This window comes from Pleurodeles waltl, chromosome 6 (assembly GCF_031143425.1).
Source record: "Pleurodeles waltl isolate 20211129_DDA chromosome 6, aPleWal1.hap1.20221129, whole genome shotgun sequence".
Classification (NCBI taxonomy): domain Eukaryota; kingdom Metazoa; phylum Chordata; class Amphibia; order Caudata; family Salamandridae; genus Pleurodeles; species Pleurodeles waltl.
Window position 1 is genome coordinate 1,463,603,846 of NC_090445.1, and position 25,541 is coordinate 1,463,629,386.

The 25,541-nt window shown below is 41.1% G+C and overlaps 1 protein-coding gene across 4 annotated transcripts in view; it reads left to right on the forward strand.

The window, feature by feature from the left end:
* Positions 1-25,541, forward strand: part of FAM13C (family with sequence similarity 13 member C) — a 753,858-nt gene that overhangs the window by 598,229 nt on the left and 130,088 nt on the right. For 3 of the 4 annotated variants that reach the window (XM_069240966.1, XM_069240967.1, XM_069240965.1), the window contains 2 exons: positions 6,286-6,367; positions 10,104-10,312. In XM_069240966.1, coding sequence (XP_069097067.1) covers positions 6,286-6,367; positions 10,104-10,312 — 291 coding nt within the window. Of the gene's footprint in view, positions 1-6,285; positions 6,368-10,103; positions 10,313-16,800; positions 16,885-25,541 lie in introns of all 4 variants that reach the window. The other variant, XM_069240964.1, reaches the window with a different exon arrangement.

The window sequence follows — 25,541 nt, forward strand, 5'->3', positions numbered from 1 at the left end:
AATACAGCTTCTGCCCAATCAGATCCTGTATTCACGTCCACCAACATGTGTGCAAAGCAAAAGCCCCTCTTTGTAATACTCATGATAGCTCTTTTTTAGGTTGATCACATAAGGGGTGACAACAGCAGATCTAAAACCTACTTTTACTCAGGCTGAATTGTTTGCTTCACATGCATTCCAAGCTCTTTAGCAACATCTTACTTTTTTGTACAGTATTAGTGAGCGAGGGCCTGATCAGTTCAGGTACCAATGCGCTGTACATAGTGGTGGCAATTAGTCTGACCACAAATTATATAAACTCAGATATTTAAACAAGATATTTTCTTTTTAAATAGATCGTACTGGCAGATGGCCCCAGCTCTTTGGGACTCTTCTTGAAGCAGTGGGCGTGCAATTCTGCCTTGGTTGACTTCAGCTGATCAAAGCTAGAGATTAAATGAAGCGGGAAGCAGCCCTGAATAGGTGCTCATGCCATCCCCAGTGAGTGTAGCAAATGAGTCCTAGTATCGCCTGATTGCTTGGGGGGAAATGGGGCTACTTATATACTTCTCTACAAGAAAATGATGTAAACCCTCAGGGCTGTTTCCTAAAATGGATGTCTGATGATCTATCACTTCATCCAAGAGCAGCCCCTGATCCTCAACCTGATAGAGATATTGAGGAAGGATTGCCTACGTGGGATTACTATTATAGACTTTTCTGACCCCAGGCCTGGTGTGGTTGTCAGGACCAAACAGTAACCACCATCTTCCTCTCCTTTTCCACTCCAGGTAACAAATGCTGAAGTTCACAATGTTGGAATGTGCAACATTCACTCTGACGTATCAAATCCGAATGTTCCTGTAACAAAAAAACATGCTTAAAGTGGTAGGGAAATATTGATGAGTGATGGACACAAACAAGATCTAACACTGAGGCTGGGTAAAGCTGATTCCATCGATCACATAATTCAGGAATACTAAGAAGCAGAAGGAATTTCGAAAAATAATCTAAAAATATTTCGAGATGTTTGTACATAAGATTAGCATGATCTACAGTAAGCCATGCCAATTTCTGAATAAAGGGCTCTTGTTTTCAAAAGCACAAGAACCAGTGTTCATTTTCTTGGCATAGTATCAGCATGTTTTATAAGGAAGTAGTTACTGTGATGCAATGGGTACCCTTGGCCCATATTGCAGATAGGGCACCCTCTCCATGTTGGCGCCCCAGCGCAATTTAAAGCAGGTGCGCCGGGTGCAACCATGGAAAGTGGACCCTATCAGGAAGAATGCGCTGCCCTCTGTATTCAAGAGAAATATGGAGCAGCTGTTTAAAAGGTGCCCTGTGTTTCTCAGTGCAGGCGGCAACATGTCTGAAATTTTAAAGGGGATTAAAAATCTCCTTGCAGGCGGGTGAAGGGAGCGACTGCACCCACCTGCAAACGGATGTCTAAGGGGTCCATGGGGACCCCTTTCAACCCTTTAAAGGGATGCATTTAGAAGGCACACTGAAAGGGCACCACCTTTTTGTGGTGCGCCTTCAATGCGCCTTCTCAAAGCATGTTTACATCTGCGCCCACGTCAGTAACATGGCGCAGAGGCAGAGAGCTTCCCTCACTTCCATAGGGCCACGCCATCATGGAAATGAGATGAGAGAACACCCTAGGTGCTCCCGCGCTGTCTATATGCGTCCCCTTTTGAAATACCAAAGTGCCTCAGTGGCGCACAAAGAGGGCCCAAGCACCTGTTGCAATGCCGGTGCACTTATGTAATTCGGCCCGTGGTCGTCATTTGTGAGGCAGGTGTATATGACATTCTCATAAGGGAAAATACAAATTCAGATTTGCACAAATTTGACTGAGTCACTGGTTATTGTTTTTCTGCCACTTGAGACTGTCTGCCTGGTTTTCTAATTAAACACGATGAACTGGATTACACAAGAAAGTCAGGGCGCAGAAATCTGTACAGTGCTTACACTGCATGTTTTCCTCGAGCGAGCCAGCTATGTTATTATTTATGGATATGCAGATTTACTTGTGGTGTGACATCATATTGGTAAAGGACTTATTGCCCCATTTGCAATAGGTATGGAAATTACATAATGCTGCTGACCACCTGTGCATTCTAGAGTGCACAGGATACATGAGCAATATGTGATTACAGTTTCTGGACTGCACTCGGGAAATTCAGTAGAAATATAATGGTCCTATGAGTACTCTAGTATGGTGCAATCAGAGACTGTAATCTGCCCCATCCACAAAGTTAGCCCACTGTGCATTCATGTTACACTTAAAGTCGGGATGATAAGGTGACAGATGCCCTTCCGCTACCACCAAAGGGAGCAGCAAAGAGCACCACACTTCAGGAGAAAGATCCAAATATGGTACTTTTGCTAAGGGACCCTATGCACCACTGGCAAAAATACATTATTTGTGCTCAAATCCTGTGTAGAGCAGAAAGTAGGGCACCTATTAGAAAGTTTATGGTGACAGCTTCTCACTCTGCAACGCCATGTTGGCGCATACAATGTATTCCTAATACAGGATTTATTTCTGATCCATGTGTGCAGTACAAAATGAAAGTACAACTACAATATCCTGCTCTTCCCAAATCATCACAACAATGGTGATGGATAAAAATACTTGAAATAATTTCAGCCACTGACAATTCCTCAAGCTGCATCCCAATCCATATTTGCCCACCGTGCCACCTCAGTTTGGACCAAGTCATATGCAAATCAGTCCTGACCCTGCTACCATGGGAACAGTGCAGCCCAAACTGCCAGGCCATGACCTCTCTGAACTCGAAAACTTGGAAACTAGGTCTGGTTTCACATTCAATAGGTCTCATAAGCCAGGTATAGCTTGGTATTTGTATACTTCATAGTCTCCCATTTTTCTGTTGTTACTGATTTTCATAAATAAATACAGACAGAAAACAATGTGTGTACTGCCTGTTTTTGTTTTTAAAAATGGAAAAATATAGAAAACCCGGTTTCTTATAAAGGACTCCCTATGTTGTCTTTCATGAATTCCTGTGAAAAACAAGTGAGTAGATACACAAAACGGGAAGTAAAAAAATAGGATGAGAGTTACTTGAATACAGACATATGGTAACATATATTTGTAGTATAATTCTAATATATACTTGTTGGGGTAGAGTTTTGTTTTATTTGGCTACTTTGGCCCATATTCATACTTTTTTAGTGTCGCATTTGCGTCATTTTTTGACGCAAAAGCGGCGCAAACTTACAAAATACTATTGTATTTTGTAAATTTTACACCGTTTTTGTGTCAAAATGCGGCGCAAATGCGGCGCTAAAAAAGTATAAAAATGGGCCTTAGTTTGCTAAACCATGACAGGCATCAAAGTATGAGTGCGTGTTTACAAGTTAAATAAATGTGCAGATATACAATTTTACAACTTAATTTATTCTCAAGATACAACATAAATGGGGATGAATACCAATAAGATAAATACTGACATATATGTTAAAAAACATAGATACCTTAAAACCGGGAGCCTTATTCATAACTTTTAAGCATGTAGGCCCGTATTTATACTTTTTGACGCTAAACTGCGCTAACGCAGTTTAGCGTCAAAAAATTTTGCGCCGGCTAACGCCATTCTGAAGCACCATGCGGGCGCCGTATTTATTGAATGGCGTTAGCCGGCGCAAGCAGACCGGCGCTGCCTGGTGTGCGTGGAAAAAAACCACGTACACCAGGCAGCGCCGGCGTTGGGAAAAATGGCGTTAGGGCGTCTTAAAATGGCGCAAGTCAGGTTGACGCTAAAAAATCGTCTTAACCCGATTTGCGCCATTTTAAACGACGCCCAGACGCCATTTACATGACTCCTGTCTTAGTAAAGACAGGAGTCATGCCCCCTTGCCCAATGGCCATGCCCAGGGGACTTCTGTCCCCTGGGCATGGTTATTGGGCATTGTGGCATGTAGGGGGGCACAAATCAGGCCACCCTATGCCAAAAAAAAAATATTAAAAAAAAAAAAATTATACTTACCTGAACTTACCTGAATGTCCCTGGGGTGGGTCCCTCCATCCTTGGGTGTCCTCCTGGGGTGGGCAAGGGTGGCAGGGGGGTCCCTGGGGGCATGGGAGGGCACCTGTGGGCTCATTTTGAGCCCACAGGCCCCTTAACGCCTACCCTGACCCAGGCGTTAAAAAGTGGCGCAAATGCGGGGTTTTTTGACCCGACCACTCCCGGGCGTGATTTTTGCCCGTGAGTATAAATACGACGCATCTGCGTCGCCGTCATTTTTTTCGACGGGAACGCCTTCCTTGCATCTCATTAACGCAAGGAAGGCGTTCACGCAAAAAAATGACGCTATTTGCCCATACTTTGGCGCTAGACGCGTCTAACGCCAAAGTATAAATATGGCGTTAGTTTTGCGCCGAATTTGCGTCGAAAAAAACCACGCTAATTCGGCGCAAACGGAGTATAAATATGCCCCGTAGTCCTTTAAAGCTGTCCACTCCTCAGGCTTTTCTCATCCCAGACCAAACAAAGAAGTCTGTAATTACCAGCAGGCCACCGCCAGTTGTATCAGGCCTCAGTTGTCAGTTGGGACCTGCACTTTATGCCAGTCCCATCTTGAGACTATGGAATATGCAAATGTTTCTCAGCATAATGAAATCTGAGCAATCAGGTATGGTTTGCCATAATCAGGAAAATTAGTTGCCACCGTTCTTAGATTTAAAGTATTTTGAATGCAGAATGCCTACTAACAAAATAGTATTCACTCGTAAGATCCTCTGAGAGTCCTCTTCATCCATAGGCCTTTTACACTCCCTCAGGGTGTGTTTTTGGATATGCACAGTGCTTTTACACTAGTTACTCTAGTTTTCTGAGACTGTTGAAAGGCTCATCCTCATTTTTATTTTACTTGCAGGTAGCATCATGCGCAAGTTCCAACAAATGGAAATATGCTAGTGGGTAAATGCAAAATAAATATACATAGTGCCACTTTCCTCACATACATGCAATTTTATATAGCACAAATTGACACAGAGGTGTAGGAGAACTTTACAAGAGCACCAGGTAACATTACAAAAGGTCAGATTAAGTTCTTATGAGGCTCAGGTGGATTATGTGATTTGTCCAGGATCACAGTGTGTTGAGCTGATGCTGGGACTGCAGGAACTGGTATGGGGCAGGCAAAGAACATCAGAGACTAATTTACCCCACCCTGTTCCATGGAGGGGACAAAAATAAACTGCGGAGTTACCTCCCTGCCTCCCACCAACCCCCCACCATCCAACTCTCAGGTCCTCTCCCCTGCCCCAGTCCTCTGCAAAGCAAGTGGTAATTGCTTCCTATCTGCACCTCTGTCACAGGAGGGAGCCAGGGAGCAGGCTGTGAGAGGAGGAGCACTCCATTGTCATTCTGCGTATGACAATTAGCCGGCTGCCCTGACTTCATCTGCATGGGGACAGGCTCAGTATATAAATGTAAAAGCTAATATGACTGCCTTTCAAGTTGGGCCCTTGGTGGCGTCCGAGACACAAAAGCAGGTTGCACTGTTTAATAGAGCGACAAAACGGCCCGTTGACTGGCTTCAGGCACAGGCCCATCGGCCGATGCCCGACTGCCCTCCTTGCCTGAGACTGCTTGTGAAGTAGTGGGTCAGCCACAGCCTTGGCTTTGTAAATGAGCTGAAAGCTAGTCTTGAGTTAAGTGAACGATAAGGAGTAAGGTACATCTTTACAGAATGCAGTGAACAAATGCCTTTACTATTAAGCTGCAGTTATATTTGGTCTGTTTTCTTGTTTTTCCATCCACTAATGGAGACATAATCTGTAGGAATTTCTATACAATTCAGTGTAATTTCAATCTATTTTTCATGGACCATGTAGCAAACAGGGCTCAGCTATAAACATTTTTAAAGTAGCAATGTTTGTGGCACTCTCAGATGGTGGCGCTTTTGGATACTTTTTAATGGGTAATTTGGTAACTCGGAATCCAAGATCATAAGAAAAGTGATTCAAGGTCTGCCCCTAGATTGCCTGCCCTTTTAGATTTTTGAGATTACTTTTGATCTGCACAATTCAGCTAATGCCCCACTTCAGTGTTTTATAAATGCAATACGTGGATTTCAGTTACATTTAAAGCAACTCGGAGAAAACAAACGTTTAACGTAGTTCAATGTGGGATTATTATTTAAAGTGAATAACTGAATGTGAATGAAGGAAGTGCATGCTTCCGTGACCATACCAGCCAACGTTTTACCTTGAAATATTGTTTAATATCTGCTGACCTGTTTGTATCTTCTATTTGCTTCTTTGGGTAGCCCTCTCAGAGTGACAAAATCTCCAATCCCGAAGTCCTAAAATGGATGAATGATTTGGCTAAAGAGCGCAAGCAACTAAAAGGTAAACCATAACTTTGTATGTTTTATGTTTGAATTGGAATGTGGTAAACAGTATTGAGCAGTGGTCCCCAGTATAGGCTGAGAAGGCCAGATCCATGACAGATTTTCTGGTTTGCAACCAATTGACGATATAAATAAATTGGATTTATAGCGATTTTAGGTACATTTTTCGTATGTGGATATTCTGAAAATCTGGCCTGGATGTGGATCTCTGTGGACAGTTGCTTATTCATTAGTTATTTATTTATTTATATCAATAAATCCAAATGTAAGGGACGTTTTATTGTTTTGGCATCACAACCCGTTTTTTCAGTATAATCCGAAAACTCCAAGAACATCCTGAAAGGCATTTTGGATTCTGTCAAAATCCGAATGTTTAGTCCACTCTTCGAACTCCTAGCACCACACAGCACAGACAAACATAACATACACACTAATACCAGAGCAGTGAATATATGGTTGGGTATTTGGAGGTCTGTGTGTTTGATGTAGCTCAACACACTCACCACGCAGATCATCATCAAAATGTATTTCTTCAGCCAAATTGGTTGCCATAAAAGCACATTAATAAATACATTATTCACAATGATAAAAACATAACTGCATTCAAATTTTAGTCAGTGCAAAATTTCCCAAGCTGTGGTTAAAACACCTGATTGGTCCCCTTTCCTTATAAAAACAAAATCACTTAAAATCCTTCATTCACAGTCCATTAAAACACCACAATATAAAAGTAGGCTGCATAGTTTTTCCTTCATTTTATAGCACCCTTTATATAGCTCAGTACAGAGAAACACATTTCAGGCATAGATAGGGATTACAAATACCCCAATCCGTCCTTGTATGATGTAAAGTGTCTGCATCAAAATGGGGCGTAAAAAATGGACTTTTACGGATGATACAGTCTACAGAATAGCATAAAGTATGCTGTTGATTGTGAAGAGGTAGCATCACATGGGCAATGAGAAAAAAAGGTGACCCAAGAACTGGCTAAGGGAAAAGCGGCTAAATGATAGACCAGACTTAACATTACCCGGTTAAATAAAACCTGTACCAAGGGTTATTTATCCATGTTAGATACAATTTCATACCAGAAACATTAGGGATTTAGATATAGCTAATAATGGTACCCTTACTGAGAGGCCGTTCAATTCGGGCCTCCTCTCTAGATAAAGCAAAGATCTTTTTAACCCTATTTTTTGTTTTGGAGTCTATTCTTTGAGGGGAATCAAAGAAAGTTCCCAACCCTGCACTATAAAGGCTATTTTTGATCTAGGCCACCCATGGAATGGCAGCCACATTATCAAGATTTAAGCAATCCTCCAGGACTTTCCGTGTGAAACTGGCCGTGGAGTGTTCCATATCTTCAACCATTATAGTAGGGGAGCTACACTAACAAAATCCTCCAAAAATTCCATTCCCAGTTCTTGGTGTGTAATAAAGCTTGGGTTAGTTTGGGGTATTGCTAATAGTCTGCAAAAGGAACTTACATTGATCTCGGGGCAACACCTCCCCACACTTCTGCTCCATAAACACCAAGCTAAAGATGAATCATTTCCTTTATTGGTTTGTATCCTATTCTTTCAGCAAATCTAAATATCAGTTCACAAGCGGCCTCCATCTTTTGTGTTCTCTGATTAATTAGCCTCAACCAGGACCCACTAGCATCCAACAAGAAGCCCAAATAATTCTAAAAAAACTACCTTTTAAGTAGGGTGTCCCCCAATATTAAAACATCTAGACTTAGTGCATTTAGGCCCACAGATCACTACAAATGATTTTTGGTGATTTACCCTTAAATTTAGTTTTATCATAAAATCGTTAAAATCATTAAGAGGATTCTGGAGGCCGTTAGCTGTTAAGGCTAAAAGAATGGCATTCTATGCATGCAAAAGTACAGGAACTGCTTGGGTGCCACTTCTGGGAACGTCTTTCCTACGTCTTTAAAAGGCGTCTATGGAGTTGATATAAAATAAAAACAGGAAAGAGGCTAAAATACATCCTTGCCTGACTCCTCTGGTGACCCTTATTGGTTTAGTACAGTTCCCAGATTGTGTGTACTGCACCTTTGTGGTTGTGTCACAGTGTAGATGCCTTACCAGGCCCAGCAAGGGTTGATCAATGCCTGCCTGATTCATTAGATCTCACAAGATTGCCTTATCCACTAAATCAAAGGCATAGGAGAGGTCCATCAATGCCTTATGAAGGGCACCTCTCCTGGCCCTGACATACTTCCCCCAAATTAGATTTAAATTAAGAGCCTTCTCTACAGTCCCTACACTAGGTCTAAAATCATATTGAAATGGTGAAAAAAACAAGGTAGACTCTGCTGAATCCTCCAATTTGCCCAGGATAGCCATCCCAAGAATTTTTGCCATTGAGTCGATTAGTGAAATTGGGCGGTGACATGTTTTCAAGTTCTGGTCACCCTTTTTATAGATCGGCACTATAATGTCCTCTCTCCAAGACTTAATTAAATTACCTTTAACTGCTGCCCTTAAGACGTTAGTTAAAAGGTGGGCCCAAAAATCTACATTGTGTTTGAATAAATCGTTTGAAACCCCATCAGGGCCCGGAGCCTTGCCGCTAGCTGCACTCTGCAGACCATTGTTGGAACTTACTTTAACCCTTGGTGCTGACACTGGAGTATCAAAAAAAGGTTGTAAATGGACCCAATTCGTGGCTTATGAGGAATAAAAGCAAGAAGAAGCAATTAATTATGAACAAGGCAGCCTCCTCTAATTTAGTGAAATGAACAGAACTATGCACACTTGGAGCACCAAAAATAGACTGAATATGAAGCCGGATAAGAACTTTAACTTTATTATTGATTTCCAGTGTTCTTTCATTTCTGAAATACTCCTGAAATGTGTATATTTTAAAAATAAAGGATGTTGTGGAAATTGACAGTTTCTGCTGTGGATTTTCACACCGAATTTGCACAAGTAGTCGGACTGCCACAGAGGGCTGCAACAAGAGAGCAAAATGTGAGGGGAAAACATGCAGTCACCCTAATACGGCATAATGCTGTAAAGGAAGGGAATTCTGCAATGGGAAAACATTTTCTTTGTCGACCACATAAATATATTATGGTGAATTTGCACTTCAAAAGGCATCTTACACATGAAGTTTTCTAATGAATGAAAATTCACCTATTTAGTACAAGACGTATTTATAGAACTGAGTTTAGATATTTTCATGAGTAAGCGAATGACAAAACTAGTAATAACTTTTGAAAATCTGTAGGCATTGGCCCATGAATTGTAAAGATGATTCTTTCTGTAATTTAGAGAATTCGATTGTATGAGTAAAACTGGTCGCACATAAACCTTTTCTTCCCTTCTGGGTTTGTTTCCTACATTTTGTGAACGGGGCCATCAGTTCTTACACCACTATTGAAGATGCCTCGTCATGACTGCTGCAGAATAGTAACTACTGACTTTCTCCAGCTCCTCCTTGACCATCCAAAATAATCGAAAGGGCGGTGGTCTTCCAATTCCAGTACGTCAATTATATGTCACCCAGTGTGTAATGGGCATGATTAGACTGAAATCAAACGGGAACAGTTCCTAAGGGGGTCTGTAGGGCCACATGGCTTGCGTAGAGGGGATAATTGACAACGGATAATAATTTTAATATTCTAATTGCATGAAACACAGCTTCAGTTGTTATGGAATTAGGTATTGAAGCAGGCAACAATAGTGAATAAAACTGTGAATGATTATTTTCCGCAACAGAACTTAAAATGAAAATGTCTGATGATCGCAGCAAAGCACTGCAAATGTCACAAAGCAGCTTGCAAGGCGAGAGCTCTGGGACATACTCCGCCACTGAACAGCAAGGAGCGGCCAGTGCTCAAACCTCTTCTGTGGAAGAAACTATGGAATCCGTATGGAAACGACTGAAGGACAAAAGGCAGTTACTTAACCTTCCCGAGAATTTAAAGGTACAGCACACTTTTTCGGGGTAAAAACATTATTCTAGAAGGAGTACTGAAGATTCACCCTTCTGCTCTATTTTGTAAATTACCACTAGCACTGTTAGTCTGAGATATATTAAGCATTATTAAACTGTTACTAATTGTTGTTGTATGCTATAGTTTCATTGTTGATACTCGGATAATATTAAAGAGTGAATAGGGAGGACAAATACCAGGTTACTTTCAAAATCGTTATATTACACACGGTTTGAAAAGCTGATACAATACCTACTTTTACCTCTAATAGCTAAGCAGTCTTTATCAAAAAATTCATATTAATTGGATACCAAAATTCTTGAAAGAAATATCTTTTGATCCAAATCCAGCAAAATATAATTATTGTTGAATTATCTGCAGGAGCTCATTAAAATTCCTATTTGAACTTCCTGCTCAGAAAGTGAATTCCACCCTTATCTTTCTCGGAAATTTGATTATTACTAACTTTTTTTTTAATTTAGCTTTATTTCGATTTAAATTAATAAACCATAAAAGCAAGTTATTCACACATATAGAATATAACACCGTCAAATTAAAAACACAAAGCATTATTTGGACCCAAAGCTGATGCTAGGACACCCAAGTAGTACATCAGGGCTTAAATAGGTTAACAGTTCATTAATAAAAGGTAAACAGACAAAATTTAAAAAGACCTAACCATAAACATTAGGCAAAACCGGAAGCCAGGTATGCAAAGTGCAAAGCGTGTGTCAGAGATCGCCTGTGATGTAAAGCGTTCTTGAGGAATAAGACAACTTCTAGACAGACGTTAAGATTTGGATCTAACTATAATTACAGAAAAGCCGGGATGTGCTGAGAAATTAATGACTCTCTCAGAAGGGAAAACAGAAACATCCTAGCATAACTATTGCAAAACCCATAAAAAAAGTAAAATGGGCAAGTGTTTTCAGGGATTGCTCGTCACAGGGACAGGTTAGTATTTTCTTCGGGTTAAACTGATCCAAAGGAAAAAAAAGTTGACACCTAATCAGACCCAACCTGAACCTAGTGATGAGGGCTCTATCCCTGGCACTTGGTACCATCACCAAGTATGGTTCCATACCCAGAGTTGTTCGTACCAACACATACTCTTTATTAGTGGATTTCTGGAATTCATTGGCTTTCCTTTCCTTGGAAGGGTTTCGTGAAAGCATTTTTAAGGCACTTCTTGTCCATCGCTGTAAAATGGCCAGGTGAACTCAATATATTCGGTTCGCCTAGTGTAAAACATGTATCCCTTACATATCTTAACCATGGGATGTGGGGAACCTTGTTACAGCCAAGGCTGTCCGAAATTATGTCTCTGTTCAGCGAGGCCTCATAATTTTGCCAAATAGAGCACCATAACATCAGAGGAGCCAGGGACGTCTGCCCTTAGAGTCGGTGGGTCCCTGCCGCTGGCTGTCAGTGCTGACTCCAGCCCATTAATATATAAAAGGAACCAAATGGGGGCTAGAACACATCCCTGCCGCACCCCACGTCCCAGCCCAAAACTCTCTATGCATTCACCACCCTGCCCAAATCTAACACAAGCACTCAGATCATAATGAAGAGCACGTAGAAAGGCAACCAAGCTTGGGACAGGTCCCAGGGAAATGAGAACCTCCCAGAGTTTGACCCAGACAACTATCAAAAGCGTATGCCAGGTCCATAAAAGCAAGATACAGGGGGCCATCTTTGGCCACAGTATATTTGTTAATTAGGAGGTAAAGGTTAAAACATTGCTTCTGAGTCCCGAGCCCGGATCTGAAGCCGTTTGAACATCAACAACGATTACCCTAAGCCCACAACAGAATCCTGTCCAAGATGACCCTGCCAATGATCTAACTTTACAGATAGGTGATTTTATACAGCCCTGAATGAATAAGATCAGTGACAAGAGTTGTGCAGCTGAGATGTGGCACACAGTGGCACATGTAGTGATTTTTGTAGCAGTCAAGTAGGGAGCAACGTTGTTATCTTTTTATAATTAGGTTAAACAATTAAGTTAGCCAGTCATAGAGATCTGAGAAGCATGGCTTCTCTCTTGCACTCTATCTTGATGTTCTATAATTTATTTAATTATTGTTTTTTGGAAAATTAATTAACAAAAGTAACTAAAAGCTAAGTTAAGTGAAACCAAAAACCAAACAAGCAAAGACAGACCTTTGTGAATTGGAGTTTGAAGGTTGTGATAGAAAATAAGGTGAATGTTGAGCTGAGAGTTTGTCTGTAACGAAGTTGCCTACCAGATGAACTATTAGGGTTTATGCATCAGGACACTTTGGATGTAGGGAGGAAGAAACATAACAGGAGCAGTTTGTTATGGTAGAACTGTTTTGTGCGCTGTAACAACAGAACAGCCTATGTAACAAATTATTAAATTTGTTACTACTCAAAATAAAGGTACAGTAGATACTTGTGGTATTTTGAAGAACAAAAGACAAAGTGGAGAAGAAAAAGAGGAAAAAGCATGAAAAATGCAAATGAAACACTTTATGAAGTTATGAAGTTGTTCCAAAAGAGGCCAATTCTCCGGCCAGCCCTGGAAAATTGAAAACATTTCAGAGTAAGAAGCCTGGCATGTATTGTTATTTCAGAAACACTATTGATTGCAATTTGCACTCCTCAGAAGAGGCTTGAGTTGGTGGACAGGAAGGCACTGAAGGTCAAGGGTTGTAATTACGCTTGTGAGCTTGTACACAGGAAACCTTTGACATTGAGGTCAATTACATTGTGTTAAGACCAGAGGTTGACCCTGCATGGTTTAAGATTAGGAGTAAAGAATATGAATCTGACCAATGTCTGTTGGCTACCATGCGTCAACTGTACATGTTTTTGACATGCAGGGGTGGTCAGACAAAAGACAGCCAGCACCGTTGTTTGGTTTGAATGACAAAGAGTAATTGCTGTCACATTTTATTGCATCGTTGCTGACCTTACTGCACTTGCCTGATACTTTCCTGCCAAATTTGTTGCACTACATTTTATAATTTATTCTAAAGAACATTTGATACGGCCATTTTCAAATTACTTTATTCAAAATAAACAAAATGCTGCATCTGCCTGCACTCTATAATGTAATAACACCAGATGAAATTCATTTGTATCAGGGAGATTAGACAATCTCGAAGACAGGTGATGTGGTGGTGTCCTAGAGAAGACATAGCATGAGTGGGACAACCTGACCAATAAGGGAAAGGATAAAATTCAGCTTAAAGGAGACTAAAACTATGATGCCAATTCTACTAACACAGAAGGCCACTTGACAAGCCTTACTTAGCAAGAACCAAATGATGATAGTATGCTAGGATATTAAAATGCCCACATATGCATACCTAAGGAAAGGTTTTATGAAATGCATTGGCCTACATTAAATATTAGATTATAAGCAATTGCAACAACAAATTTAAAGCAGGCTTGAAAACGTATTACCTGGCTATTAATGACACTCAATTTCTACACCTGGGGTACATATTCCTCACAAAGCGTGAATCTTATCGAGCTGAATTATGTGAGTTTCTTTAGGAAATCCTATATTTTGGAAAGATGAGGAAGGCTAATTAGGTTTTATCATTTTAGTATGACCAAGCCTTTCCAGTTACATGCCACCTGCTTTCAGTGACTAATTGCAGTTAGCATTGTCAAGTTTTATTTTTAAGTACTGTTCCAATAGGATAACATGGTGTGAATTCTTGAAGTGCCACATTCTAGTGGGGCTGTGGGAAGGTAGACAGTCTGACCGTTACTTATACTGTTGAACAGCAGTGTTAAAGATGCTTGGTATCTTTATCCCTTCATCTGTAGTGGAAAATTATTTAGCCTCTTTATTTGCACAGGGGTAGACTTGGAAATCTATTCAAAGTATATTTACATTTAATTTGGCATATAAACAGTGTAACATGTAAGTAAGGTCATGGTGGTGTATATCACGGTTTTTAAGACAGCAAACAACTAATCCTTTTGCTTCTCTGATGAATAGCTTTGTTCTTGTATTTTTCAGAGGGTTACTCAAGGGGATAGTAGGGAAAGTTCCCGTAAAATCATCAGGAACTTATTGCAAGCAGATGATACTTTATATAACAGTTGTTTTAAAACCGCAAGTAAATAAATGAACACTTTTTATATGTCAAACATGTTTTGCAAATTTTGACAACTAAGTGCAGTAGGTTTTGCCCCATGGCCTTTAATTTTTTTCTGCACAGTATTCTGGTCACCTTTTGAATGAGTCTTGTATCACTTGTTTATCTAGCATTCAAGGAGTTCTTCTGTAGTAACAGTGAAGTGGAATGTGAATATGGGCTATCAAATCAATCAGTAAAACTGGCTATCAGTTTTTGTATTCTTACATGTGGTAGTAGCATATTGTTTCCTGTGTATTTGATTAGGATAAAACATTTTATTCACTACTCACAAAGTGTGACCAGAGTGAATGAAGACAGAGGAGGTAGATCTAGCAAGATAGCATTTCATTCATAAGAAGCATGAACATAGACAACCACAAAACATCCAAAGTACCCCTTGCGAATTGAAGAAACCCCAACGTTATTCCACCACAGGGCTTACAGTGCTCAGTATGTCTGACAGGAAGATCTATTCCAGAACTCCGTTTCTCCATTGGAACTAATGCTGTCGTTCCTGGCTCTAGCTTGTTTACAAGTTGTGGCCTCACATGCAGAAAGCTGATCCAGGGTAACATGACATGCTAGTACATATGATATATTGTATGAATGCTCAATGACGACTTAGATCTTTACTCAGGGTTGCCACTTTTTTCTGGCAGTGCCAAGAACCTAGCTGTGAAACTTGTGAAGTTGTAAAGAGTTTGTGTTTTGCAAATTGGCATTTAGAACTATACTCGAGATCACCTTCTTTTCACCCCCACTTCTTTCTTGCAAATAAGCTTCTGGCACTGACCTACGATTTTTGTGTGCTCTACAAATTATTTAATTTCAAGATTTGTTCTCTCTGTCTTCTTGTTCCGTCATTCTTCCAATGCAATTATTCACCCTTCTTCCTCTTTCTAGTGGCCCTTTGTTCTCCACTCCTCTTTTTTTCTGACTGTCTTCTTCTGCATACCCATTTCTTTCTGCTCTTCCTCTCCCTCTGTCTCCCTGTTATCCAGCCACTCATTATTTCTCTTTGTGTTCTATGCGACTTTGAGCCCAACAGATTCACTTCTTACATTCCTTCACATTTCACAGTTTCTGTGTTTCTTAGCTTTCTCTTCTTTTGGATACTATTTCCATCGTGTTCAAATGCATTCTCATTCAGGGTTCAGTATCTTACTGTATTCCCAGTGGTCCCATTGTTTTGGGTCACTTTTGATACTTTTTTCCTCCGACCAATCCAATAGGTTTGCCTAGTTTCAGGAATCCTTAAAGTTGAATGACAGTTTCCTCTCTCAGGGCACTTGCGCCCTAATAGACTGCTGTTTGCTCCTAAAGCCTCACTGTATCTCAGCAGTATTTCCCTTCTGAACCCCGCTGAGGCTTGATTGCCTTTAGAGAGACCCAATTTACTCTACAATGACTGTTCACTGCTTTGTCTCCTGCAGTATAGTAAGAAGCTAATTCAGATATCCACATCCTCTGCAATACACCCATCGATGTGGCGATGACCCCAAACTGGGCTGCCTCCCTCCGTGGGTCATAATTCAGTGTCAAAACCGAATATACTAGTTTGTGCCTTCAACCACTAGAAAACTATCATGGCTTTCAGAGTAATCGCTGTCAAAACATCCCTAAATTCTTAATCATTTTGGACAGTTGAATGGGGATAGTCTTAAGTAAAAATAGACAAGACAGCTGTACAGGTCACTGGGATGGAAGAACACTTTCCTATCAAGGAAGTAGTCGCAGGAATCCATGTTTGTTGTAAGAAGAAAATGTTCAAGAAAAACATGTATGGTGCAATTGTTTGATTAGTGCTAACATATTCAGTTGCTAAACATACACTGTCAGATAAACACGTGCCTTTCTTATGAATTGTTGGGAGAGTACATTTTCAAAGTTTGGTGGTACAATAGTTATTAAGACATTTAGAAATTCATCAGAAATAGATGTTGTTGGAAAGGACGAATGTAAATATATAGTTAAGATTGGTCGGGTGGCATGTTAGTTTATTATGATGTTATTTCCTGTACATTTCCCCTGATTATCTTCAAAAGAGAATAAAATTTGGTTACATCATTGCTAGTGTTTTTGCCTTCAATGTAGATGGCACATCGGTATCGTGTTTCATTTAATCTTTTGCCTTAATTTATTGAAAAAGCTGGATGCAATAGATATAATTAGGTTGTAGAAAACGTTTAGAAAAACTTTTATCAGTGATGTATGCCACAATGGACTGTACAGGAACCATTAAAGAAAAGTTGTCCACAACATAATTTTGTAGTTTTCTATTCTGTTAGGGGAATTTATATATAAAGAATATTTTTTACATCAAATCGTAACCTTACAAATACCTTTTTTAAATAGGATATGACCAAAAAGCAAATGGCTGTGGAAAAAAACATTCTTCAGAAATGCCTTCTGTATTTTGAGCATTTTCATGGATGTCCTGTAAGTATTCCTTAGTAAGGTGAATACATTACAACACAGACTGCAAGTTGTTTTCAAGACTTTGGTCATGTTTATTAATGTATTTTACGGCAGGTAGGCTGTGAGAATTATATTTTAAAAATAGCATATGCTTACTGAAAAATGCAGACTTAAAAACACCAATATAAAAGCTGAAACTTGGGCCATCTTGATATCGCCCTTTGGTTGCAACTTAGTTTTATTTAACTGTCAAGAAATGTTACGACAAACATTACAGTCTTTATCCTTCTGTGAGAAATTGGGTCACTGGATTAGGGGGGGGAACACCTACTCAGTCAGAAACCACAATCTTGGCACAGAGCAATCAGGCATATCTTAGAGGTAATGTGTAAAGCATTTATCCATCACTTCAACAATAATAAAGTGAAAACACAACCCAAGAAAATTCCCACACCAAATTACAAAAATAGAGAAAGCTTTAATAAATTAAATAAGACCAGAACCTCAAAAATTCAGTAAGAAGAACCAGTAATATGCAATTTTAAAGAATTCAGTTAAAATAGTGCCAAAAAAGCACAAAGTGCCAACTGTGGTTATCTAGTCATACCAGACAGGGGCAAAGTCACAAGTTCAGGCTGACCATAATTGAGCGAGTGCCGGCTACAAGGACCTAGTTAAGCCTGTTGAACAAGTGCACTGTAAGGAAACAGGCTTTTTCCAGGTTTCCCTCCTCTTTTCCCCCCGATTGACTGTCACTGCTGGATTTCGACTCTGACAGTGCACTGAGGCCTCTGTCCAGACCTCAGTGACAGTGTTCGGTCCCTTTACAAAAGTTATATTGAATTGGGTGCCCCCAATTGGCAAGTACTGACTCACTTATAAGTTCCTAGCATATGGTGCCCAGGGTGCCTAGGGCACGTAATGCAGAATGTCCCCATAGGGCTGCAGCACTGGTTGTGCCACTCTGTGTGTGACAAAGTGAAAACATGGCCCCAGGCTACGACTGCAAACTGGAAAGGCAGTTTCACGCCATTAATGGCAAAGCTACCCTATCTCTTAGCAATATATATGTCTCCCCTAAGGAAGGCCTTTACAGTCCTATGGCAGGGAGCTGTATTTTGTTAAGTAGGACATATATTTTTATGTGTGTCTAAGCAGCAACACTTGCAAATTGCTGTTTTGCTGTGGTTAAAGTTAGTAGCCCCATTGGCCAACACAGTGTTACTGGTTGGCACCCCAAAACAGCTAACTCCTAAATGGGATTACGTAACTGGGTCATGTAAGGTATCAAATCAATTGTGGCACTAATCGTGACTTGATGGTCAAGTCAACATTTATTACACTTTTAAGTTGAGCAATTTTTAGAAAGTTGCCACTCTGTGCACCAGCTAGTCCAGTGGCCTCACAAAGGCTGCACCTGCTGAACTGTGGGCTTGTAGAGTTTGGACCCTTTCTGGAGTTTCTGGCTCGGGGAAAAGTTAATTTCTGGCCCCAGAGTGAAGCAGTGACTCCATTGGTCATTTAGCTGGCCCCCGGAACAGCACCAGGGACTTTAAAGCCAGAAGAGTCCAAACCACCAAGTTGGTAGCCACCATATAAGTTTTGCCACTACCAGATGCCAAGCACTTCAAGAGACTTATTCGAGAAAGCCAAAAGTTGCATCCGTGTCTGCTGGATCAATGGGCATTGTCTATTCCCAGATTCATCACAACCAAGGGACACTAGCCCCCCACCAAATGTTTGCAGCCTGACCGCTGGATTGCAAGAACCAAAGGCCTGCCGCTGCAGCCCTTCTACCTGTGCAAAGACGACATCTTAGGACCCCCGGATCCATGGCCAAAGTCACGCCACCTCACCCATGGATCTAGGACTCACCAGGGATTGACCACGGTTGTGACTGCATAGCATCAGGAACATCCTTTACCTGCATCCTTCAGTATCAGGACCATTCCATTGTCAATTTATTGCGGTTATCCTGTAAAGTTTGGATTTTGCTTCAAAGATGCTCTAGTGACCAAGTAACTATCCAAAACATCCTTACTGGCCTCCTAAACCGCTGCCCTGTCAGCATTGGTCACCCAACTCGGGTTGAAGTTGTTGGTCTAATAAATCTTTTAAACTTTTCAAAACTTCAAAACTTTTGTTTACCAATGATTGTTTGCGGTTGATATAAAAATTATTGAATGCTTTAGAAATTCATATTTCCTGAACCCTCAGGTGGATATTGATGATCAAGGGCTCTAATATTTAATAAATATATGCTTTATATCTACAAAGTGTTGTTTTGTCTCTTGCTTGTTGTGTGACTTTCTTATTCATTGCTTGATACTGTTAAGTGCTTTACATATTGTCCCTTTGTGAAGCCTTACTGCTCTCAGCCACAGCTACCCAGAGTTGAGCTTAAGGATAAGTAAACATACCTGACTGGTCCAAAGATGGTATTTGTGAGTATACTGTGTGATAGGACCCCACAGCCATATCACATCAAATCCTTGTTGCGGAGCATTACAAGATCACGCGCAGAGGATGCGTTATGTAGCCAAGGTGATGCAAGGTCTGGGTCAGGGAAGTTGCACAGCATCAGTTCTGGGAAGGTGGGATGCAAGGTCCTGCTTTGTTGTTGAGGCCATCAACGAGGGGGCTTTCGATGCAAAGTCCTGCGTCGAGGATGTGTTGCGCACCTGTTGGTCCTGAAGAAGCAGCAGGGCTTGCAATGGTGAGTCCTGTGGCATTGACAAAGGTTTGTGATTTGAGGGCCTGTGTTGAGGATGCATCACTCAGCGGGTTCCAGTGAGGCTGCGTGGGCAATGCAAAGTCTTTGCACCAGGAAAGTCCGTGTGGCAGTGGCAATGGTACAGTTCTGCTCGGGGTTATGCCTTGCAGCAGAGGAGATGGGTCGGTTCTGCTGTGTCCACAGAAGGAATGGCAGAGCATCTTCAGGCCCAATTCCAAGGGTCAAGGACAGGAATGGCACCACTTGGCAGGGAATGACTCACATGCATGTTTTTCATATGTTATAAAAAAATTGTTGTTTCAGAAAAAGAATAGTGCATAAAGTAAAGTGTTTGGAATATATAAACATGTTTATGTTCCTTGCAGACTTAATTTTTCCATAAGGCCAAGGTACTAAACTATGGGGGTACAGATTCATTTTCACTGCAATAATTGCCTCTTATTGTTCTGAGTTCATATGTATTTGTCTTCTGTTGGATCTGGCTCTTTTCGCAGGGTCATCCACAAACATTGAGCCTCCTTCCTCTTATTTTTCCTGACCTATTTGTGTTTGCTTTAGGACGCTGGGCACTTTACCACTGCCAACCAGTGCAAAAGTGCATATTCTCTCTGTCTAAATTATATTGATGATTGCTTTATCCATGATTGGCATATGTGATCTACTGGTACGTCCCTAAAAAAGTGTACTAGACGTACCCAGGGCCTGTAAATCAAATGCTACTTGTGGGCCTGCACCACCTGCTATTGCAGTGTTTGTGTGCAGTTTGGAACTGCCGGTTTGACCTGGAAGGTGTACCCACTTGCCAGGCCCAAACCTTCCCTTTTACTACATGTAAGTCACTCCTAAGGTAGGCCTCAGGTAGGCCGATAGGCAGGGTACAGTATATTTAAAAGTTAGGACATGTACTGGTGTGTTATACATGTCCTGAAATACTGCTAAATTCAGTTTTCCGTTTTCACAATTGCAAGGCCTATCTCTATAGGGTTACATGGGGATTGCCTTGAAATATATTTTAAGTGCAGTTTCCCATTGGAAGCAGATAGAGATGTGGAGTTTGGGGTATCTGAACTCACAATTTAAAAATACATCTTTTAGTAAAGTTGTTTTTTAGATTGTAAGTTTGAAAATGGCACTTTTAGAAAGTCTGCCTCTGCCTGGTTGCTGAATCCATGCCTGGGTCAGACTGACAGTTAGGCTGTTTGTAAAATCAATCTGGACAGTAGCACAAAGGGAGCTGAGGTGTGTCCTGCATATCCAGATGAGTCTTCCTGGGTTAGAGTGGAAGGGAGGAACGGTCACCTGAACTTGAAAGGGCTGTGTCTGTCCCCTCACAATTACGTCTCCAACCCCAGTGTGTGACTGGGACAGGGCAAGGAAGAGGCAGAGTCTTGTGCACTACCAAGACTTTCCTTTGAAGTTAGCCTACTTCAAAGGTAGAAATGAGTATAAGTATTGGACTACTGACCCCACAACTTCTGGATCAAGAGGAACCTCTGCCAAGGAAAAGAGCTTGATGCTTGAGGAGCCTGCCACACTGCCTGTTGCTTTGCTGTGCTGGCCTGCTGCTGCTGATTCTGCCTTGAGAGAGAAAGGACTGAACTTTACTTTCTGAAATCCTGCTTGTGAAGTTTCTCCAAGGGCTTGGACTGATCTTGCCTCCTGTTAAGATTTCTTAGGGACATCAAAAACTTCACCTGCCAGCGCCTGGGTACTTCTGCTGAGGACCCTGACTTGCCAAGTGGTGCCAATCCAGTTCCTGGGCCCTTGAGAGTGAAAGCTGGTCTGAAACCAAGAAAAAACAGGCAAACCAACACCGGATGACTCCAGAACCGGCGCCGCTGCATGACTCCACGCTGCTGCCTGCAACTCGAAGCCGTGGACCCTGCTGGAGTGCGGCAACCCAGACCAATGCTGCCCGCCACCCCCGCAGCCTTGCTGAAGTACTGTGACATTGTGAGTCCTGAGTGCCGTGTCACCGACATCCATGACACCTGACTGTGTTTTGAGCAGCCAGATTCATCAACTGCACCAGATTGTAAGGAACCGACACCTCACCCCGATACTGCATCACCTCCACTGTTCTGCAGTAAGGCGCCGACACCGCACCAAATCCAACGATGCCTCACCTCCCCGACTCCGTGCATTGACTTTATTTCCTCATTACTAAAGGTACAGTCCCTGGGGGTCCATGCGACTTCATGACCAGCGCTGTCCTTCCCGCGAGTGGTGTAAGACTGTTAGAAATGACTCCGTCAATGACGCTGTGATGGTCCCAGTTGGAGCTTTTTTGTTTCTAAGCGCTATATTGAAGTTTGATCGTCGAAAATTCGTATCTCTGCTTGTGTAGGTTGGATTTTTGTTGTTCTGGTCTTGTTTGATTTAGAGAAATAATGGATATTCTAAACTGGTGTAGAGTCCTTTTGTGGTGTTTTCACTGTGTTGCTGTGGATGTTTGTATAAATTCTTTACACATTGCCTCTACGATAAACCTGACTGCTTGTGCCAAGCTACCAAGGGGGTGAGCAGGGGTTATCTGAGCTTTGTATATCCCTTACCCTGACTAAAGTGAGGGTTTCTGCTTGGACGGAGTGCAAACTGACTGCCAACCAGAGACTCCATTTCTAACATCTTCTCATACACATTTTGCATGGTAACGTGTTATCAGAGATAGCTCAGATCAAACCCTTTGTTGCTTGGCAGTACTGTTATGTAATTATTTATGTTTTGTTCTTTTTTTGCTTTTTTCACACACCACTTTACCTACTTGGTTTCTGTTTTAATGTGGATTTATTTATGATAAAAGATATAATAGATTCATTCAAAAATAAATGGAGAGCTCAATGCAACGATTCATCCATTGTAGCGATTTGTGTAAAACCCGAAAGCCAAAGGTTAATATTACGGCGGTTCCATTAAGCCTTTCTTTCAATCCAGAGCAACAGTACCATTTAGTTGGCTAATTTTTACCAGGGCACAGATATGCAACAAAACTTAAAATTTGATGATTATGAGGTAATCTAATGAATGAGTGTCAAATTATCATATGTGATTTTAACATTATTTAACAAGAGTTTTCTAAACCAATAAAGAAGAGGACCACCAAAAGAGCATCTTATACTCAGGGATGGTGTGCCAAAAATAAAATAATTTGGGATTGTTTGGATTTTTAAACCTGTGGTACTGCAAGATATCGCCATCATAGATCACGTAGAAGATCAATAATTCAGGAATCATAAAGACACATCTTTAATGTGTTATACACAAAGATTCGGTCAAGGTTTACTCACCAAGATCGTCCCTTGATCTGTAAATTCCCCCAGCCCTGTGGAATTTGAAGAAAACTGTAATGACAAATATTGTCATTCAGAAAACATTTTTATAACAGGAAAATACACCTTTGGCAAATCACATAGAATCTATGCTACAAAATTCTAATGCCATAGGTGAAAGCCTATGATGCAGAGGAAGATGGCATTTACTGCAAGAGCAAAGAACACTTTGCTGTACAACATCCAACGCAAGATAAATGCTCCTTTCAAAATTAGTTGACCACTTAAAATTATGAAGCATTACAGCTTGGAAACTTACACCAGTTCTAAGATACCTAACAGCTGTCACGGGGTCCTTTCCTCATGGTCTGCACGTTGCTGAACAAAAGGTCCACCTGCCGGCGTCACCAACTCAGAAAGCTATTATAGCGCAGAGTTATGGTGGAGCCAGTCGGGGGAAGGGAAAGGCAGGGAGAGAGATCTGAAAAGGAAGGGTTAGAACGATATGCATTTACTCATTCATAGAAAACGTAAATCATTTATAGACTCTTGACTTAATGTGTCTCCAAGCTATCAGGTAGAGACCTCTTCTGAAAATGCAGGCAAAGCCCCTTGTGAAGACACGACCTCAGATTCAAGAGATGGCAAGAACGTTGAACTATAATTTTACAGAATATCAATCATGTAACATTTATGTATTCACATCATAAACCTTTGATCATGACTTAGAAGAGCTCAAAGACTTAAGTGTTTTTTCATATCTTAAGTTATACAAAGAACAATGATAACTTTGATTAGTTTTATCTCCAAAATACTTTCACATTCATAATAACTGACAAAAAGGTTTTACTAATCAAAACCTAAAGCACCTTACTTAATAACACCAGGAAGCGCTTTATATCTGGGAACTGAAACACCTTAAATTACTTGTGTACATAAAGTGTGTTCTCTGTGAACTGAAACGCTTTTGATTACTAAGCCAAAAGAGCGTTTTACATCTGTGAACGGAAAGCACCATGAATTACAAGCGCACTAAGCGCGCTATCTCTGTGAACTGAAATGCTCTGAATTACTGAGCCAAAAAAGCGCTTTACACCTGTGAACGGAAGCACCATGAATTACATGTGCACTAAGCGCATTATCTCTGTGAAATGAATCACTTTGAATCACTGAGCCAAAAGAGCGCTTTACATCTGGGAACGGAAACACCATGAATTACTTGTGCACTATGCGCGTTATCTCTGTGAACTAAATCACTTTGAATCACTGAGCCAAAAGAGCGCTTTACATCTATGAACGGAAACACCATGAATTACATGTGCACTAAGGGCATTAGCTCTGTGAACTGAAACGCTTTGAATTCACTGAGCCAAAAGAGCACTTTACATCTCTGAACGGAAAAACCATGAATCACGTGCGCACAAAGTGCATTACCTCTTGGAAGTATTAACTTTCTCCAAACTTGGATTCAGCAAGGCCTTACCGCTACGAGTACGACCTACTCGTTTTTGGATGCACCATGGACTCTGGTTAGACGATGCTCTGCCATTCAGAAACTCTGGACTTTTCCAGAGAAACCTCCACGAGGTCTGGCTGCATCGAAGTCTTCAAAATAGTGAGCAACGTGCTTGGGTGTGGCTGGGCTTTATAGGTCTGCCACACCCCAAGATGGCCGCTGCCTCTAAAAACATGGGAAATGTAGTCCTTTCATAGGATAACACTGATAAGTGCATCTTTACCACCAATGCCCTGAACCTGCAGCTATGTGAGCTTTACCACTGGGCAGGCAACGCTGATGGCTATTCTTGGAACAAGCGGGATGACCATAAAGCGCCGCAGAGTTGCGCAGTGGACTTTTGGGCAAGACTTGGACCGCGCCTGGCCTTATTCCTGACAGCAGCCAAGATTAAAAGGAAAGGGATTTGGAACAGACAAGAGGAAACCCTGACATTAAAAGCGTCCTGAACAGCTGTGGTAGCAAACAAACCATTCTTTTCTATGCTTAGCATATGTTTGTTTTCACAACGTTTATCATTGGGTTTATAAATGTAGTGTAGATGAGGTCGAGTGTGTTTTGGATCCTTTGTGTGAAGTCACTATATCTGTAATTGATCCACTTGATCAATATTTGTCTGCTTTGTGTTTCTATGAAGAGTTTACATTGCATCACTGTGAGACCAAATATCTTAGTGTGCTGAATTTGGAGTTATAATTGTACCAGTTTACACATACTATGTTTATTTGTGCAAGGAGTCACCTCAGCTTGACAACATGACATGCAGTGGTACTAAGGGCCATATGTAAGAACACATTTTCCCATAGACACAGAATGGGCAAAACCCTTTGCTACATCTGGCCCTAAGATATTTATAACAGGTCATCTTTGTGATGATCCTCAAAGTGACTCCTGGGTATCTCCTGATTAGTTGTAAAAATGTATATTGTGTGCTGTTATCGTCTCTTGATATAGCTGTAGCTTTGTCCTTTTCAGGTCCTGGAAATGTGTATGTGCTAATGGTTTAATTTGGAATAGGATGTAAATATATAAAGTTGTAACTAGCAGTTGTTTGTGGAATTGAATATGTTGTCAGATCCAAACACCCATTTGTGCAATTTACTCTATTGTTGTTTTGCTTTTCACTAATGACTGAGCTGACAAAAACTCTGGAATGCCA